This window comes from Hyperolius riggenbachi, chromosome 5 (assembly GCF_040937935.1).
Source record: "Hyperolius riggenbachi isolate aHypRig1 chromosome 5, aHypRig1.pri, whole genome shotgun sequence".
In the NCBI taxonomy this organism is placed as follows: domain Eukaryota; kingdom Metazoa; phylum Chordata; class Amphibia; order Anura; family Hyperoliidae; genus Hyperolius; species Hyperolius riggenbachi.
In genome coordinates, this window is record NC_090650.1 from 71,976,330 (window position 1) to 71,994,749 (window position 18,420).

An 18,420-nucleotide genomic window follows, 5' to 3' on the forward strand; every position below is an offset into this window, starting at 1 on the left:
GCCCGCTGCTTTTCAATAGATGAAAGGGAATAAATACGCTAAACAGATTCATGGTCTTCTCACAGCATTAAGAAAGAAACTTTTTTTTCTTCTTTCTCCCTCACTAAATCAAAGAGGTGACTGGATGCTCCAGGATGGGAAAGGCAAACTAGAAGAATGAAATAAGCAATCTAGTAATTTACAATTGATTTCCCCCCCTCCCCTGTTCATAAAGTAATAATGATGACACTTCAGCCGCCCGAGTGCTTGACGGTCCTGCAGGCGCAGCTCAGCCAGCACTGCTCTGAATATTAACGGAAAGAACCTTGTACACTCTGGCGCTTTCACTTTCAAAGGTACATATTTAAAATGGACCTGAACTTCCTCTCTGCTCTAAAAGATAAGCAAAAGCAACAGCATAATACCTTTTAAAGAAAAACATTTCTTTGTTACAGCTGATACAAATCATGCAATAAGTCTGCAGTGTCTACTTCCTGCTTTCATGGAAGCAGATGTGGTTAACATCCTGTGTTTATAAATTAGTTGCTTTGCTGAGGCAGCCAGCTGACACAGCTGAAAAATTAAATGACTGTTGTGATTTGTCACAGATGAGGGGGGATTAGACAGGCTAACCTCTCAGATACAGAGTGCATTTTTCTGTTTTCCTTCTGCCCAGTGCAAGAGTTCAGGTTCACTTTAAGTGTACCCGAGACAAACTTTGGCTCCAAAAATACATATTTATCTAAGAGGGAAGCCTCTGGATCCTTTTTAAGCACCCTCTGGTCCCCCCATCACCAAGTGTGGACCACCTGAAGATTACAGACATCGGCTTGTTTGTAATCACATTGGGGCCGTGCTCCTCTTAAGACGCGAGCGTGGCCATATTGCGCCTGCACTAGTAGGGCTGCAACTGCGCAGTAAGCAGGAGCAGGGCCGTCTCTGTGCTGCTGCACAGGTGCAGCCAGGCTCAGGTGGCTGCAGCACTGCCCACTTGTGCCAGAAGAGCGCCATGGCCCCGATGTTCCGGAGGGTCCTAGCCAGAAGTGAGGGGCAGTGTGGAAAGCCTCTGGAGGACTTTTTTTTTTTTTCGTTTAATGCCTCCTGTTTTTTCTTAAAGCGGATCCGAGAAAACGAACTATAACAAGTAACTTGTCTATATATCTTATCTAAAGTTTAGATAGTTTACACAGCAAATCTAGCTGCAAACAGCTTTAATAGAATGATTATTTCTTCCTGTGATACAATGACAGCAGCCATGTTGTTTGTAAACATTACACAGAGGAAAGCTTATCTGTATCTTGAGCAAAAAAACTCCTCCTCCCCTCTGCCTCTGAAATCTCTGGCTAGTAATACCTCCCCCTCCTCCTGCCCAGACTTAGCTCCCATGAGCCCTTGCTACTATCTGAAAGTGCCTTGGCTCTCTGAAAACCTGTGGGCGTGGCTTTTTTAGTTTATAGGGAATTAGAGTATTAAAACGAAAACAAAAAAGTATTTGGCTTGAGGAATGCCCTATAAACTATAGGAAAGGAACACAGTTATGCAATGAGTAAAAGTTCATCTCGGATCCACTTTGTTAGTGTATGGACAGTTTCACCGATTTTTCTACCCTTGCTTCCCCTCCCCCCATTGCATTAGTCAAGTAATAATATATTTGAGATACAAAAAAGCACAGATCTACAGAGTATGCAGCCTGGAAGTGGACAAACCTTTTTAAAAAACATATGACTTAATTGGCAATTTCATTGGCAGCACAGTGGCGTAGTGGTTAGCGTTCTCGCCTCTCAGCACTGAATTCCCGGTTCAAATCCCAGCTAGGTCATCAGCTGCACGGAGTTTGTATGTTCTCCCTGCGGTTTCCTCCAGGCACTCAGGTTTCCTCCCACATCCCAAAAACAAATAAGTTAATTGGCTTACCACTAAAATTGGCCCTAGACTACAATACACACACTACACAATACATACATAGGCATAGGGATATGGAAGGGATGACATTGTGAGCCCCTCTGAGGGACAGTTAAGTGACAAGACTATATGCACTGTACAGATCTGCAGAAGATGTCAACGCTATATAAATACTAAATAATAATAAAAAAATAATTCCATAAACCATCCGTTAAACTAAATCCTCCTTTAATGTTCATCTAGCCCAAACGTGATCGATATTTGCTGCACTCCAGAAAACCGTCAACCTCAGTAAGGAATGTGATCATAAACCTTGCATTATTTGTTGTTCTCTGTGTTGCAGGAATCACAAGATTTGATTTGTTGGGCGATTTTGGAAGGTTTAACTGGCTGGGAAACTTCTATATTGTTCTCACTTACAATCTGATATTTGCCATTGTAACGACATTGTGTTTGGTGCGGAAATTCACCTCGGCTGTTCGGGAAGAGCTGCTAAAAGCAATAGGTAACCCCTAATCAATACTACTACTGTTTGCCTCAGTACTGCAGTTTTAGTACACGGTCCATTTTTTTATGCTGTAGCTGGATGAGATTTGCATACATGCTTGTACTTAAAGAGACACTGAAGCGAAAAAAAAAAATGATATTATGATTTGTATGTGTAGTACAGCTAAGAAATAAAACATTAAGATCAGATACATAGGTCTAAGGGCCGGTTCACACTTGCGGTTCTCTGCCAAACGGACCGGATGTCCGGACCGGATCCGGATCGGAACCGTACGGTTCTGATCCGGATCCGATCCGGATCCGGTCAGGTTGCATCAGGTGTTCATCAGGATGCGATCCGGATCCGTTTGGCAAAAGATAGTAGAAATAGAATAAAAATGTTGGGGTCTGGGAGGTCAGCAGAAGGTGGACCTGTGGAATCAGGCCCTCCGCTGTTTAGCACTCACCTCCACCTCCGACATACTGCCAACATCTCCAGCACGTTTAAAGTCACTGCTGCTCCACTCCAAAATGCTTGCCCATGTGTCCCCATCCAAAATCGCCGCTACAATACGCATAGGAAGTGGGGTAGAACATCCGGATTTTTAGCCAGTGTGTTGTGCGCTCTCCGGTTCTCATTGGTTTGTATTGGCCGGATGGTGCAGTCCGGCTCCGCTCCGGATACGGCTGCCGGAGGAGCCGGACCAAAAAATAGCGCATGTTGGGTCTTATGCCGGAGTCCGGATCCGGTCCGGACGAAACGGACGCATGTGAACGGACGCATAGGCTTTCATTGCTATGCCGTGCGTCCGTTCCGTCCGTTCTGCATGCGGTCCGGCTCCGGCACGGCGATTCCGGACGGCGACCGCTAATGTGAACCGGGCCTAATTGTTTCCAGTACAGGAAGAGTTGAGAAACTCCAGTTGTTATCTCTATGCAAAAAAGCTATTAACCACCCTGGCGTTCTGATTAAATCGCCAGGGTGGCTGCGGGAGGGTTTTTTTTTAATTAAAAAAAAACTATTTCATGCAGCCAACTGAAAGTTGGCTGCATGAAAGCCCACTAGAGGGCGCTCCGGAGGCGATCTTCTGATCGCCTCCGGCGGCAAGAAATAACACGGAAGGCCGCAATGAGCGGCCCTCCGTGTTTCGCTTCCCTCGTCGCCATGGCGACGAGCGGAGTGACGTCATGGACGTCAGCCGACGTCCTGACGTCTGCCGCCTCCGATCCAGCCCTTAGCGCTGGCCGGAACTGTTTGTTCCGGCTACGCTGGGCTCGGGCGGCTGGGGGGACCCTCTTTCGCCGCTGCACGCGGCGGATCGCCGCGCTGCAGCGGCGATCAGGCAGCACACGCGGCTGGCAAAGTGCCGGCTGCGTGTGCTGCACTTTATTTGGTGAAAATCGGCCCAGCAGGGCCTGAGCGGCAGCCTCTGGCGGTGTTGGACGAGCTGAGCTCGTCCAGACCGCTCAGCAGGTTAAGCTCTCCGACTAAGTTAGTTGTGGAGATGGCTGTTATCTGACTTGTATTATCTCAACTGTAATTGAATTGTTTACTTTTCCTCTGCTAGAGGAGAGTTCATTACTTCACAGACTGCTCTGAAAGACTCATTTTGAATGCTGAGTGTTGTGTAATCTGCACATATTATAAAATGATGCAATGTTAGAAAAAACACTATATACCTGAAAATAAAAGTATGAGAATATTTTCTTTGCTGCTAATCTTCTAGTAATTATTCATAGTACACAACCAATTCATTATATCATATTTTTTTTTCGCTTCAGTGCCTCTTTAAAGGACAACTGAAGTGAGGAGAATATGGAGACTGCCATATTTGTTTCCTTTTAAACAATACCAGCTGCCTGGCAGCCCTGCTGGTCTATTTGGATGCAGTAATGCCTGCATACCACCAGAAACAAGCATCCAGCTAATTTTGTCAGATCTGACAATAATGTCAGAAACACCTGATATGCTGCATTCTTGTTCAAGGGATTATGGCTAAAAGTATTAGAGGCAGAGGATCAGTAGGTCAGCCAGGCAACTGGTTTTGCTTGAAAATAAATAAATAGGGCAGCCTCCATATCTCTCTCGCTTCAGTTGTACTTTAACTACTTTAGGACCACGCTGATTGAAATCTACAGTTCTACACCCTTTTTTGATAGCTATCTGGCTGCCAGGGTGTAGCGCGTTCTCGCTGCTTTTGACGGGGGCGACGATCTCGCCGCTGTCTCCCCCCACCGCAGCTCACTCGCTCTGCCGTCTCTATAACCGCAGAGCTCTGTGAGCAAGTCAGAAGCCGATTTCATTGGCTCCTGACGCTGTCTATCAACATAAGCCGCTCCCATTGGCTTACATTGATAGGCAGGGTCAGGAGCCAATGAGAGCGGCTCCTGACCGTCTCACAGGAACTCTGCCATCATAGAGATGGCAGAGTGGGTGTCCCAGGTTCCTGACGTGTGGCGGTGATTGCGGCGGGTAAGTGCGGTTGTTCCCCCGTTTCTTACACCAGCGGTCTTTGGTCCTTAAGGGGGCAGAGACCACTGGTACTTAAGTGGCTAAAGGACAACTGAAGTGAGAGGGATGTGGAGGCTGCTTATATTTATTTCCTTTTAGGTAATGCCAGTTGCCTGGCAGTCCTGCTGAACCTCTGCCTCTTATACATTTAACCATAGACCCTGAACAAGCATGCAGAAGATCAGGTGTTTCTGACATTAGATCTGATGAGATTAGCCACATGCTTGTTTCTGGCACTACCGCAGACAAATAGATCAGCAGGACAGCCAGGCAACTAGTATTGCTTAACCACTTAAGGACCACAGGCTTTACCCCCCCTAAAGACCAGGCCATTTTTTTCTAAAATAGGCCATTGCAGCTTTAAGGCCAAGCTGCAGGGCCGCACAACTCAGCACACAAGTGATTCCTCCCCCCCCCCCTTTTTCTCCCTACCCCCCCCCCCCCCCCCCCCTTTTTCTCCCTACCAACAGAACTCTCTGTTGGCGGGAGCTGATTGCTCCTCCAGTGTTTTTTTTTTTAAATCAATATTTATACATTTGTTTTTTAATAAAAAAAACAGCCTATGGCTTCAGCCTATGACAGCCGATCACCTCTGTAGGGGACAGCAGTGTCACATCGCCGTCTAACAATCTCTGAGCCTGTAGGCTCCGCCTACCAAGCAGGAGATGCACGTGCAGCCTGCGCGCGATCTCCTGCAAACTGAAGCCCCAGGACTTTATGTCGATAGGCTTTAGGCGGTCCTGGGGCTGCCGCGGCGGCCACGCCCATTGGCGTGATGCGGTTGGCTAATAGTTAAATGGAAATAAATATGGCAGCCTCCATATTCTTCTCCCTTCAGTTGTCCTTTATAGGGAACCTGAAGTGAGGGCATTCACTTCAGGTTAGATACTTATCTAAGTAGAGAGAAGCCCCTGGATACTATAAAGCCATCTGGGTCCTTGCTCTGTCACACGGTTCCTGCGCTGTCCCCCAGTGAAGTTACTCTGCTTGGTCGAATAGATGTTTGGCATTCCATGGGCAGCATTCGGGAGTCCTCATGTCCATGAGTACTCCTGAAGATTACCACATCCATACTGAGAATGCAAAAGTCTGGACTTGCGCATGCGCAGTACGGAAGCGCTTGTCTTTGAAAGTACTAGGGGACGCAAGTTAAGAGGACCTCCAGATGTCCCATGTTTTTTAGAAGAAAGCGTTTTTTAACATTAATATTACAAATAAAACAAAAAAACATTTGTAAAGCGCTTTTCTCCTGTAGGACCCAAAGTGCATAAGCTTTTCTCTGATAAATACATAGAGATGTGTACAGGGAAAAATGTGATCATAAATGCCACACTTAAACAGGTGGCTTTTCAGTTTTAATTTGAATTTGTCCAGGGTTGGAGCTGTCTTGATTGGGTGTGGCAAGTTGTTCCAAAGGGTGGGGGCAACATGACAGAAAGCTCTTGCTCCAAAGATAAATAAAACACAAAAGTTAACTCTTTATTATAATGAAAACTTGCTTGAAGGAGTAGCACTTGAGGAGCACTATGTAGTTATACTGTGGCTGGATGGTGTACTAGTTGGGCGTTCTGCCTCTGACAAAGGTAACTTGGGTTCGAATCTCGGCTCTTGCTGTTCAGTAAGCCAGCACCTATTAGTGCTTGGGAGTGCTTGGGCTAGACTGCCTATAGAGCATGCTCCAGTGGCTACAGCTCACGTGCTTTGAGTCTGCCAGGAGCAAAGTGCAATATAACTAATATTTGTGTTGTCTACTGCCTTTTTATTAATGAGAAGTCCTACATTTTCCTTATTTTGAGTTTTCCTGCAAACCTTTAACCCTACTAATGTGTGTATCCTCTGCTTTCAGGTTTAGATAAACTTCAGTTGTCAACCGAAACAAGCGATTCGCCATCCACCAATGGTCATCAGAAAACACTGTGAATCTGCAATCTACATTCCTCCGAGCCTTGAGGGTGGGCCCTTTGCTTGAGTCATCACTTGTGATGTCCACATAGCTCTAGTCTTATTTACTTAGCAGAGACTTCCAGTATAGGTCAGTCGGACCTTGTAGCTGCATTTTTTGTAAACTAGAGATTTTGTACTTTTTTTTTTTCTTTTCTTCTTCTTTACATTACAATAAGAAAAATAAAATGTGACTTCTTTGGCCATGTACAGTTTGACCTGGACAGAACCAAGCACCTGAGCCTCACAAGCATACCTTACACTTATGTTAAGTTCAAAGACCATTTTAGTTCATGATGAGTCCTCCTTCACTGGAAAAATGAGGACTCGGTGCTCAATGACATCACACTTTTCTTGTGCAACTTTACTAAATGTGGCATACATTTAGGAAGTGATGCATTCTGCAATAATGTGCTGTAAGTTACAGCTAACTGGCATCTGTTTTTCTTTCACAGAAGCAGTAATCCTGTGCCTGCAGAGTGTGCTAGTATAAGTTTCTGTAATCCCTGTATTATAGTCAATGAATCTTATACCTTTCAGAAACTCTGTTAGTGAGATCTCCTCATTTGGTGGTCTAGCCTCCAACTTCTGCCCTCACCATATAGTCTGGAAATCTCATCTCTGCTAAATTCACCAAAATTCTCAATGTTATAGATTGCAGATGAAGTTTTGAACCAAACCTTATAGCTATGAAGGGTCTGAATCTTCTTCTTTGGACTGAGATTGGTTTCCAATGGACCTGCCTTTTAAATGTGAAACAGTATTTCATTGTTCTGACAAGCCTAGGTGTAACGTAAACGTAGCCTATGTTGAAATAGGACCACTTGGATAATTAGGACTATGCTCCACAGAATCCGAATGGTAAGAGAGACTATCCAATACCTTTTTCAGCGTAGTGTTTTGGAAACCGTGCTGTGGATCTGGGTCATTGACCAGCACTGGAGGAAACCCATAGATCTACTTTTAGCAGGAGAGAATTGTGTTCCTGGAATCAGCTTGATTTTTATGGTGGTTGAAGTCATTTTGCTTCTAGATGAATTACTTTTAGCAACATTGAGTTTGATATCTCAGAACCTATTAAACGAGCGAGTATATAAGGAGCACTGGGTGGGGATTCTGCAAAGGGCACATAGACTGTAGTTAAGGGGATGCTGCAGATGTAGAGGGAGGCTGGAGCTAAAACTAGATGAGCGCTGAGAAGGGAATAGACAGTGAACAAGATGCATCGTGATCAAGAAACCTTTTTCTCATAAGAGTGCTTATAAACTTGTAGAGTCTGCACATGGTGGGGATGAGGTGGTACTATTTGACATGGAAAAGGTGTAGGGGTGGGGGCACTATTGAACATGGAAAAAGGGGGAGGTGATGGGGGGCACTATTGCATATGGAAAAAAGGAAGGTATGGGGGTGGGTGGCACTATTGAACATGGAAAAGTGGGAGGGGGGTCATGCACTTGGGGTGTTGTACATGGGAAGGTTTGAAGTAGCATAAGACAGTTGGCTGTGGGTGGAGGATAAAAACTTTAAATCCAGGCCTTGAGAAACTTCTAAATACCATACGTGATTCCAAATGCTTAGTTTACTAAGACCGGCGTGCCCATTAGGAGTCCAGAAAGGGATACAGGGGGACACTCAGTTTTGAGTGGAGCTATCCTTTAACTGCGACTTCAAGAGCAATATTTATTACAAGGTATGACCAAGTCGTTATTTCTTTTGCTGTCACTTTAAACAGACCATGATAGACATGTTCTTTTCATGTAGAGACTTGGGGAGAAGCTCTAGGTCGCTTTTAGACACATTGGCACCCATATAGAATTGTTGGTTACAGGCAAATCCAGTCTACACACTATAGAGACAGATCTGCCTAAAGGAGAAACTGGTCAGTTGTAGAACTGTACAGTTTATTGAGGGTTCTATATGTAACATTTTCAAACTAAAGATTTGTAATTTTTCTTGTATTATTGTGAGATTTTGTTCCTCACACAGGGTCTTCCTCTTCCCCTTTGAGAGGTGCTCAGTGCTCCTCTCTATCTTCATTCTAATCTAAAACAATCATAAATAGGGATGGCAATGCTTAGGAGAACTCGTGGAGAAGCATGTGATCAGTTTGATCAGCTGATGAATTTGTAAGGCTCTGATTTGCTGGTCATGATCATACATTAAACCAGGAAGTTATCACAGCAAATCAGGACCTTACAAATCTGTCAGATGATCAAACTGATCACATGCTTCCCCATGAGTTCTCCTAAGAATTGTCATCCCTAATCATACACTGTAAGAGAGCACTCAGCCTATCAGTAATGCCAAAACCATGTTAAAACGTCCCCATAAGTCTATTAATGGCTTGTAATGCAAGATAACCTGGGGTGCACTGTATATTTTTATGGTTTGTGAGTTGTTTATGTAGCACTTTAATGTGTACATTCAAGAAACCATGTTGATACATTTAGACCTTGTACTGTACAAGCATCCACTCCCATACCCCCACGTCTGCCTGAACCCTCCGCAAAAAAAAAAAATGCTGCGTTAGTATTCAAGGCTTATATACAAGATGCTTTTGCTGGTTTATATGCCTGCAGTCTCCAAGCACAATTCACCTGCATGTGGCTGAGTAATTGATAGCTGATGATTATTGGAGAGCACAAAGTCAGATTTGTATTAAGAGAGCACTGTATAAATATATAATGATGATTGTGTATAGGTTTTTGTAATGCTGTTTGTTTATATGGAGTGCTAGAATTTTTCATATAATGTACTGAATACTCAGCACTTAGTATACGGTCTGTTCGGCTGCGAAGCTGTTCTTCCTCACTCAGGAGCGCCCAGCAGGGGGCAGAGCAAGATCACCCACAAGGCAATCTAGGCAGGTGCCTGGAGCCTAATTGGTGTCAAGAGGCCCAGCTGCAATCTTCTCTGACCCTCTTCCACCTCAGATTACGAAAAGCACCATAAGGGGGAGTCCGAGCAACTACCTTGCCTAGAGCCTCATTTCACCTTAATCAATCTCTGGAAGAGGGTGTAATGTCTGTCATGACTCAGTTTATGGACATCTGTGATGAGCTTCAAGAATCTCCTTCAGGGATGTCCAGCTCCAGTTCTTGAGGGCCATATCCAAATCAGTGTTTAGGATGGACAGAGAAATGGAGAAATGTGATCTTCTTGATGGACCACACCCTTACTGAATGAGCCCATCAGTTAATTTGAACTGCGCCAAAAATTTGTGAGGTCCTCGGACCTTGAGGACTGTAGTTGGGCATTCCCGTTGCCTTCACAGTGCAGACTTGGAAGGCTGGCCACCCGAGTCACCGACAGATCTAACAAAGAGATGAGTTAGTGCCACATTCTTCCATATGACTAGACACAAAGCTTCTGTGTTTTTGTCATATTAGAAATATCAATGGGGGGTGTATGGACCCTTTAAAGAATCCTTCCTCTCAGCTGGAGTGTATTTAAAAGCTTAGAGGACTATCACATTTAATATGTATTATAAATAAATGTTCATATATTAATGAAAGCTCTCCAGGCATAGTTGATGAGTGTGAGTCACTCATATTTGGAATAGTGTGGAGAGAAGAGCTGGTAAAAAATTATACTCGTGAAAATAATCTGTTATGCTAGGCCCAATAAACATTTGTTACATAAAATATACATATATCCTGGCACAATAAGATAGGACTCTATGCAGGTGGTATGGAAAGAAGTAAGTCCTCTCACCCATACTCTGTAAAGGACCGATTTTGTTAAAAACGGACACTCTCTGGCAATGAAAAGTGAAAAAGGATAGTAATATTTCTCCTTACTAGACCATAAAATTACGCAGTCCAGCGTAAAGCCCCTCCTGATGCCTAAACCCAGCCATTATATCCCCAGCACCAAATCCATGCGAGGACCCATATTATATTATCGTCGCATGTAATTTAGACACCAGTGCCTGCTTGTATATAACAGCCAAGCACTGGCACCCAATTCATGTAGCTGGTGCCGCTAAACCATTATATTGGCTGTGTGGTGGCACCAAACAACATAGCAGCCTGTGAGGTGCAGTGGTATTCTGATCCTTTACTTGGGGTATTTGGGTGGTAAAAAGGCTTGCTACAGTAATTACGGAGTTTGTGATCTGCTGAACACAGGCTTCTGTTTTTATATAGATTTGTGGCCGATTTACTGAAGGAAAAAACCCTCTATTTTGCCTGTTGTCACTTAAAACAAAGTTTGAGATTTTCATGAAACATAAAAAGATGACCCAGAACAGTCCAATTTCAATTCCTTTGGGCTCTATTTATTAAATAAGCATTACAGTGAAAGTTAGAAGCAGTGGGCTAGCAAATTGTTGATGTTCCAAGATGTCAACCCTCTCTTTTCCAAGCCTGCATAGCCACTGACAAATATACAACATCAGGATGCTATTTATACTCTGATATAAACAGGAGCCAATCAGAACAATGCAGCACTGTGCTGACCAATCTACCAGGGCCAAGAAATGAGTAGGTGGGTTTAAGAAAAATTTCTCAAGACGGACCTGATGTGGAATTAAATAGCTCCCAACATCAGCCAATCACAGGTATCTAAGGTGGAGCCAAAAGTCAGCTCCTCCCACAGACCTGATGGGGAACTGGAAAGAAAACCAGCTGAGTTTTGAAGTGAACATTGACAATAAGAATGTCTGTTCTATGAATCGGCTCCATTGACTCCTTCATATAGTGGCCTGAATGAACAACTTGAGAGCAGAAAGAGATTCTTAGTAAAATGAGCAGAAAGTAATGTACAAAAATGTAAATTTATGCAAAAGATTTCTAAAGTCTGTAAAAGTAAAAAAAATCTTTCCCTCCTGTCCTGTGACACCCTGAGCTTTATTGTGAACTGATATGGGCTGTTTTCTCTGTTTATGCACATGCAGAACCCAGCAGGCATCCCGCCCACAGTTGAGGGGGTGGTGACATCTAAATGGGAAGCGAGGAGAAATCTCCTCAGTGGGTTACTATCCAAGATTCAAACCTCACAACCGGTCTTTTTTCCACTCTATGCAAAGCCAGCAAATTAGCTGCAGCTCCAGTTCACTAATCCATGTTACGTGATTTCCAGAAGCATTTTCTACCATATTTTATCTATCGCTGTAGAGAAAGCTTATGACCAAGTTCTTAGGAAGTACAATTCCCGTTATTTGAATGTATGTCTCATCATCATCACTTTTCTTTTACATTCATTACAAATCTCATGTTTACTGGCTTTTGTTCTCCTTTACTGTTAATGGAGGATATACAAAGTTTGAAATGTGAATAAGATCACTTTAAATTTTGTTGGGTTTTGGTCTGTGCTTTTTTTTTTCTTTCTCTTTTGTTTACTATAACCTGTGTGCATTTTACTGGATTTTTGTAAGTGTTTAGCTGTTCAATAAAAAATTTTTTTTCGTGTTTCCTAAATCCGTGCCTTTTTGTTTACATAGCGATATATCCTATGGGGCCTATTTGTAAGGGGGGAACGAGAATGTTACCAGAAAAATACATATTTGATGTATTGTAATTTGTCTTACTGCCACATTATAAAACAGCTTAGTACAGTGAAATAGCATTTTTTGAGAGACTGATATTTTTGAAACTACTGTTATGTTTATCATCATGATGTTCTTACTGATTACCACATTTATAGAGAGGCAAACAGATCAGTTCAACGCTTTTATTTTTCCTAAGAAGGTAGATTTATTACTTACGGTAAATTCAGAAAAGAGATACAGATAACAGGTGAAATTCGGAAAATTCCAAAAGTCCATTTATTTCAGTAACTCAACTTCAAGGGACTCAGAGCTGTAATATACAAAAACATTTATACATACCTGGGGCTTCCTCCAGCCCCATCCGCTGGGATCGCTCCCACTCCGCCGTCCTCTGCTGCCTGCAGCTTTGGGAACCGGGTCCCGTCACTGCCGTCAGTCAGTTACAGTCTACGCATGAGAAGTGCGCCCTCTACGTATCTCTCCAATGGTCTGAGATTTTGTTTGGGTGTTTTCATAAGCTTAAAGTCCTAATCATCAAAATTTATAACAAATGAAGGCTTAAAATTTTTCGCTTAGCATGTAATGAGTCTATTTCATGTATTAGTTTCACTTAAAAGGTGAATTACTGAAATAAATGGACTTTTGGTATTCTAATTTCTCTAATTATCATCCGGGACAACCTGAGATCCGGTCCCGCCCCGGATCTGTGGAAACACAATTAACCAAGAAGATTAAAAGCCCCCGCCCTCCCTTACTCCTCAGTTCATCTGTGTTTCCGCGCGGAAACACGCTAAGAAGCAAGCTCCTGTGTTTTTTGTTTTTTGGTACTCACCAAAGGGTGAGTCAGGCGATCGGAGGATCAGTGGCAAAGTGTTACAGGAGGTGGCACAGGCCGCGGCCTCCGGAACAGGCAGTGTGCGACCTCTGAGGTGGTTATGGCCGCCACACTGCTCCCCTTCCATCTGGACGCCGGCTCTGCAAGGCGCATCCGCGTCTAGAGGCGGCTCCCTGTGACGTTGGACGCGGAAGGCGTAAGCGTACTGACGTCACGTGGCCGCGGAAGGGGTGGAACGGAGAGCCAGGAAGTAAAAACTGGCGTGCTCCTGGCGTCTCCGTTGCAGATACCTGCAGGCAGCAGTGGCATTAGCGGTGAGGCAGTCGATCGGACAGCATGTCTCAGCCGCAGAAGGGGGAACAGCCTCAGCAGCAGCGTGACACAGAGGTCCCAAACCCCGCTTCCAAAGCCACTTCGCAGGGGCAACCATCAGGTCCTGGAGTGGTGAGTCCTCCAGTTGGAGGGTGTTTGTTTCTGCCATTTTTTCCTTCTGATGGTGTCTCAGTTTCTTGTCATCACTTGTGTTTTACAGGCAAGAACTGAGTCAAAAAATGCTCCACCTAAATATAAGAGATGTGGCCTATGTAATGCTAAGATATCTTTAGAGGCCCCTAGAAATATATGTCAAAATTGTACAGAGTCCATTGTAGCTTCTCAGACTTCCAATATTTTAAAGGAAGTTATGGAGTCTGTTAATAAGAACATGCAAGAGACACTGGATAAATTTAAAGAATCTTTTGTACAACCTCCTCCTGCTGAATCCCTGCCGGGACCTTCTAGCAGAGGGTTTTCTCATTTCTCCATTCCTGCGGATGCACTTGTAGCCGAGGAAGAGGGACATCAGGAAGAGGAGGAAGATGAGGGGGCACTTTCTGAGACTAAATCTCAGGAGGACGATCAGCCCTTATCTGAGAATTCAGATAGGGAAGAGATTGTTAAAACCCCTAGGTTTTTATTTTCTCCTGAAGAGTCTTCTGAGTTATTAAAAGCGGTTTATACTACAGAACAGATTAAAGAACCTATCCCAGATATTACCCCTCAGGACCAGGTTTATTCAGGATTGGGGCAATCAATGGGTAGAGTTTTTCCCATTCACAAAACTTTGCAAGAAATTATTTCTTCCCAGTGGCAAAATCCTGAGAGGCCCCTATTTATTCCCAAATCGGCCAAGAGAAAGTATCCCTTTGCTCAGGCGGAAATTGAAAAATTGACTAAATGCCCAAAACTTGATGCTTCCCTTTCAAAGTATTCGAAAGATTCTGACCTGTCTTTTGAGGACACTGGGGTTCTCAAAGATGTGATGGATAAGAAAGTAGATTCCCTTCTAAAGAAAGCCTGGGAGTCAGCAGCCTTTGGGTTCATTCCAGGTATTTCGGCAACATGTATCTCTAGGAATCTGAGAATCTGGATGGACAATTTGATTGATCAGATTTCTAAAGGCGTTCCTTTAAAAGACTATGCGACATCCCTACCTGTGGTTCTTAGGGCAGTGGCTTTTTTAGCGGATGCAGTCACAGAACTTATCAGGGTATCGGCCCGTACTACCGCTCTTGTGAATTCGGCAAGGCGGGCTGTGTGGCTAAAAACCTGGGAGGGGGATCAAACTTCTAAGAATAGACTATGTTCTATCCCCTTTGAAGGTAATTTGCTCTTTGGGCCGGGCTTGGATGATGTTTTATCCCGCTCGGCGGAAAAAGGGAAACAATTCCCAAGCAAAAAGAAGGTCATTAAAGGGAAGAAACCGTTTATGTCTCTAAAGCAAGTCTCATCCCAAGGAGGAAATCGGAATGTGCAGAGGAAGTGGTCCTTTCCGAAGGGAAGGGGGAGAGGGGGTTTCGCTCTTGGCAAGACCGAACCCCCCAAATCGAATAAATGACAGTCTGCCGGTGGGGGGGAAGATTGATTTATTTTCGATCGGAATGGGAGAAATTAAATCCCGATCCGTTTGTATTGCAGATTATAAAACAGGGTTACCGACTTCAATTTTCCAGTCTCCCCCCTCAAAGGAAGTTTGTAAAGCCGACTCCAAGAGATCCGGAAAAAGCCCGGGGTCTCGAATTGGAGATTCAAAAATTATTAGAAAAGAGAGTGATTGTGCCGGTATCCCAGGGGGGTATTCCGGGGGTACTATTCTCATGTTTTTTTTAGTAAAGAAAGCCAACGGAGAGTTCCGGTTTATTCTGAACCTAAAATCTCTCAACCCATTTCTGATATACAAAAGATTCAGAATGGAGAGCATTTATTCGGTGAAATCCCTATTAAAAGGCAAAGAGTTCTTTGCGTCAATAGATCTTCGAGACGCGTATCTGCACATCCCTATTTTTTCCGGCCATCAAAAATATTTGAGATTTGCAATAAAAACAGGTTCTCAGATTCGTCACTTTCAGTTTCAGGCAATGCCCTTCGGAATTGCGACAGCACCCCGCATATTCACGAAGGTCCTGGCAGAAGTAATGAAAAGTTTAAGAATTCAGGGTATCTCGATTGTTCCATACTTGGACGATCTTCTAGTAGTCGCAGAGTCAGAAGATCTCCTCATAACCCACAGAGACATTGTAATCAAAACCCTTTCTCAAGTCGGATGGATTATAAATTACGAGAAGTCAGCCCTCTCGCCAGTACAGGAAATCATATTTTTGGGCTACAAGATAGATTCAGTGGTAAAAAAAGATTTTTCTACCACCAGAGAAAATTGTAAAAATCCAGTCGGAAGTAGAAAGTATGGTTGGTCAGGAGATGTCTTCTCTCCGATTGATCATGCAAATTCTAGGCCTATTTTTAGCATCCATCCCAGCAGTCACTTGGGCTCAGTCACACAGCAGGGAGCTGCAGTCGCTGCTGTTGGCAAATTGGGACAAATCCAGGGATTCCCTGGACCTACTAATCCCTATTCCAGAGACAGTAAAATACAGTCTATCCTGGTGGATGGAGGCGCAGAACCTGGACAAAGGGAAATTCTGGAGGCAGAACAATCCGATAAAGATTTTTACAGACGCAAGTTCCTGGGGTTGGGGGGCGACAGCGTTGGGCAATCATGCCCAGGGGAATTGGTCACCCTGAATAAGAAAGAAGTCGTCCAACTTCAGGGAACTGATGGCAGTTCAAGAGGCCCTGCTATCTTTTCAATCTCTGATAGAGGGCAATCATGTCTTAATATTCTCCGACAACATCACGACGGTGGCGTATATATCGAAACAGGGGGGCACGAGATCAAGAGATCTGATGTCCCTTTGTGCGGGAATCTTAAACTGGATAGAACCTCGAGTTCTATCTTTATCTGCGGTTCACATAAAAGGCGCCCTCAACATAGAGGCGGATTTTTTGAGCCGGCAGAAAATAAACCATTCGGAATGGGAGCTTCATTCGGAGGTCTTCCGAATGGTAACTCAGAGGTTTGGAGTGCCAGAGGTGGATCTGTTTGCATCCCCACGGAATGCAAAGGTGAAGCTTTTTTACTCTCTCCACAAATGCCAGAAGTCGCTGGGGTTGGACGCGCTAAGTCTTCCTTGGGAATTCAACCTATGTTACGCATTCCCTCCGATAGTACTTCTTCCGCAAGTGTTAGTAAAACTTCAAAAAGAGAAAGTCAGGTTAATTTTGATGGCACCCCAATGGCCAAAGAGGCCTTGGTATGCAACTCTACTAAAATTGTCGACAGAACCACCTTTTCCTCTACCGGTTCGCCCGGACCTCCTGATTCAAGGCCCACTGATTCATCCCAGTCCACAATTATTCAATCTGGCAGCCTGGATCCTGAGAGGGTGATAATGAGAAACAAGGGACTTTCTGAAAAGGTTATTGAGACTATTATGAAATGTAGAAAGCCGGTAACTCAGAAGATATACCGTAAGGTTTGGAAGGTATATACAGCTTGGTGTGAATCACGTTCAAAAAATCAGACTTTGACTAGTTCTGTCCTGGAGTTTCTCCAGGATGGATTCGATATGAAATTAGCACCTAGTACCCTCAAGGTTCAGTGTTCAGCCTTATCCATTCTTCTAGATAGACACCTGGCACAGGAAGAATTAGTAAAAAATTTCTTCAAAGCTCTACAGAAATCCTCTCCAGTTCCACAGAAGATTTTTCCCCAATGGGATTTATCATTAGTACTCAACGGCCTAATTAAAGCTCCTTTCGAACCAATTGAGGATATTGATATAAAGTTTTTAACGTACAAATTAGCGTTTCTGATCGCCATAACGTCGGCTAGACGTTTAAGCGATTTACAAGCCTTATCTATCAAAGACCCATTTTTGATAATTTGTCCGGATAGTGTAAGGCTTAGATTGGATCCTACTTATCTGCCGAAGGTAGCCTCTACCTTTCACAGATCACAGGAAATTGTTCTACCTTCTTTTTGTTCTGAACCTTCGGGACCAAAGGAAGAAAGTTTTCACTGTTTAGATGTCAGAAGAGTTATATTAGTTTATCTCACTAGAACAAGAGAATTTAGAAAGTCAAATAATCTGTTAGTATTGTTTGCGGGAAAGAATAGGGGGCAGCAAGCTTCCAGACATACTATTGCTAGATGGATTAGATTGACCATAGCGACAGCTTATGAGGGAAGTAACTGTACAGTACCATCTAACATCAAGGCTCATTCTACCCGTTCCTTATCAACTTCCTGGGCAGAAAGAGCAGGAGCCACCATTCAGCAAATATGTCAAGCGGCAACGTGGTCCAGCGCATCTACTTTTATCAAACACTACAGAGTGGATGTATTATCGCAGCAGGATCAGTCGTTTGGCAGAAAGGTGCTTCAGGCGGTAGTCCCTCCCTAGGTGAGTCTTTTTGTTCAAAAAGACTTCTTGACTATCTCTCAGGTTGTCCCGGATGATAATTAGAGAAAGACTCCTATTAGACCTACCGGTAATGGAGTTTCTGATTGTCATCCGGGACAACGCCTATAACCCTTTCCCTTCGCCTGTTGCGCACCTATCTTATAATATACAGGTCACTGGGGGTTTTATTAGTCACGGGGAGGTTCCTCTCTTCATCTTGGTGTTTCTAGGCTTGTTTACTTTCAGACGCACTGAGGAGTAAGGGAGGGCGGGGGCTTTTAATCTTCTTGGTTAATTGTGTTTCCACAGATCCGGGGCGGGACCGGATCTCAGGTTGTCCCGGATGACAATCAGAAACTCCATTACCGGTAGGTCTAATAGGAGTCTTTTTTTCAGTGTCATCTGTAGATGTTTACATGTAAATTATTTAAAAAGAGTTGGTATGTTCTCCTCATGTTTGCCTGAGTTTCCCTAGGCATTCCGGTTTCCTCCC

The 18,420-nt window shown here is 43.9% G+C and overlaps 1 protein-coding gene across 1 annotated transcript in view; it reads left to right on the forward strand.

Moving 5' to 3' along the window:
- The window catches only part of LMBR1 (limb development membrane protein 1), a 171,244-nt gene extending 164,218 nt beyond the window's left edge, over window positions 1-7,026 (forward strand). The window contains exons 16-17 of the mRNA XM_068235872.1: window positions 2,225-2,386; window positions 6,726-7,026. Of these exons, the coding sequence (XP_068091973.1) occupies window positions 2,225-2,386; window positions 6,726-6,799 (236 nt within the window). The 3' untranslated portion in view covers window positions 6,800-7,026. The remainder of the gene's footprint in view (window positions 1-2,224; window positions 2,387-6,725) is intronic.
- The last annotated feature ends 11,394 nt before the right edge of the window (window positions 7,027-18,420 follow it).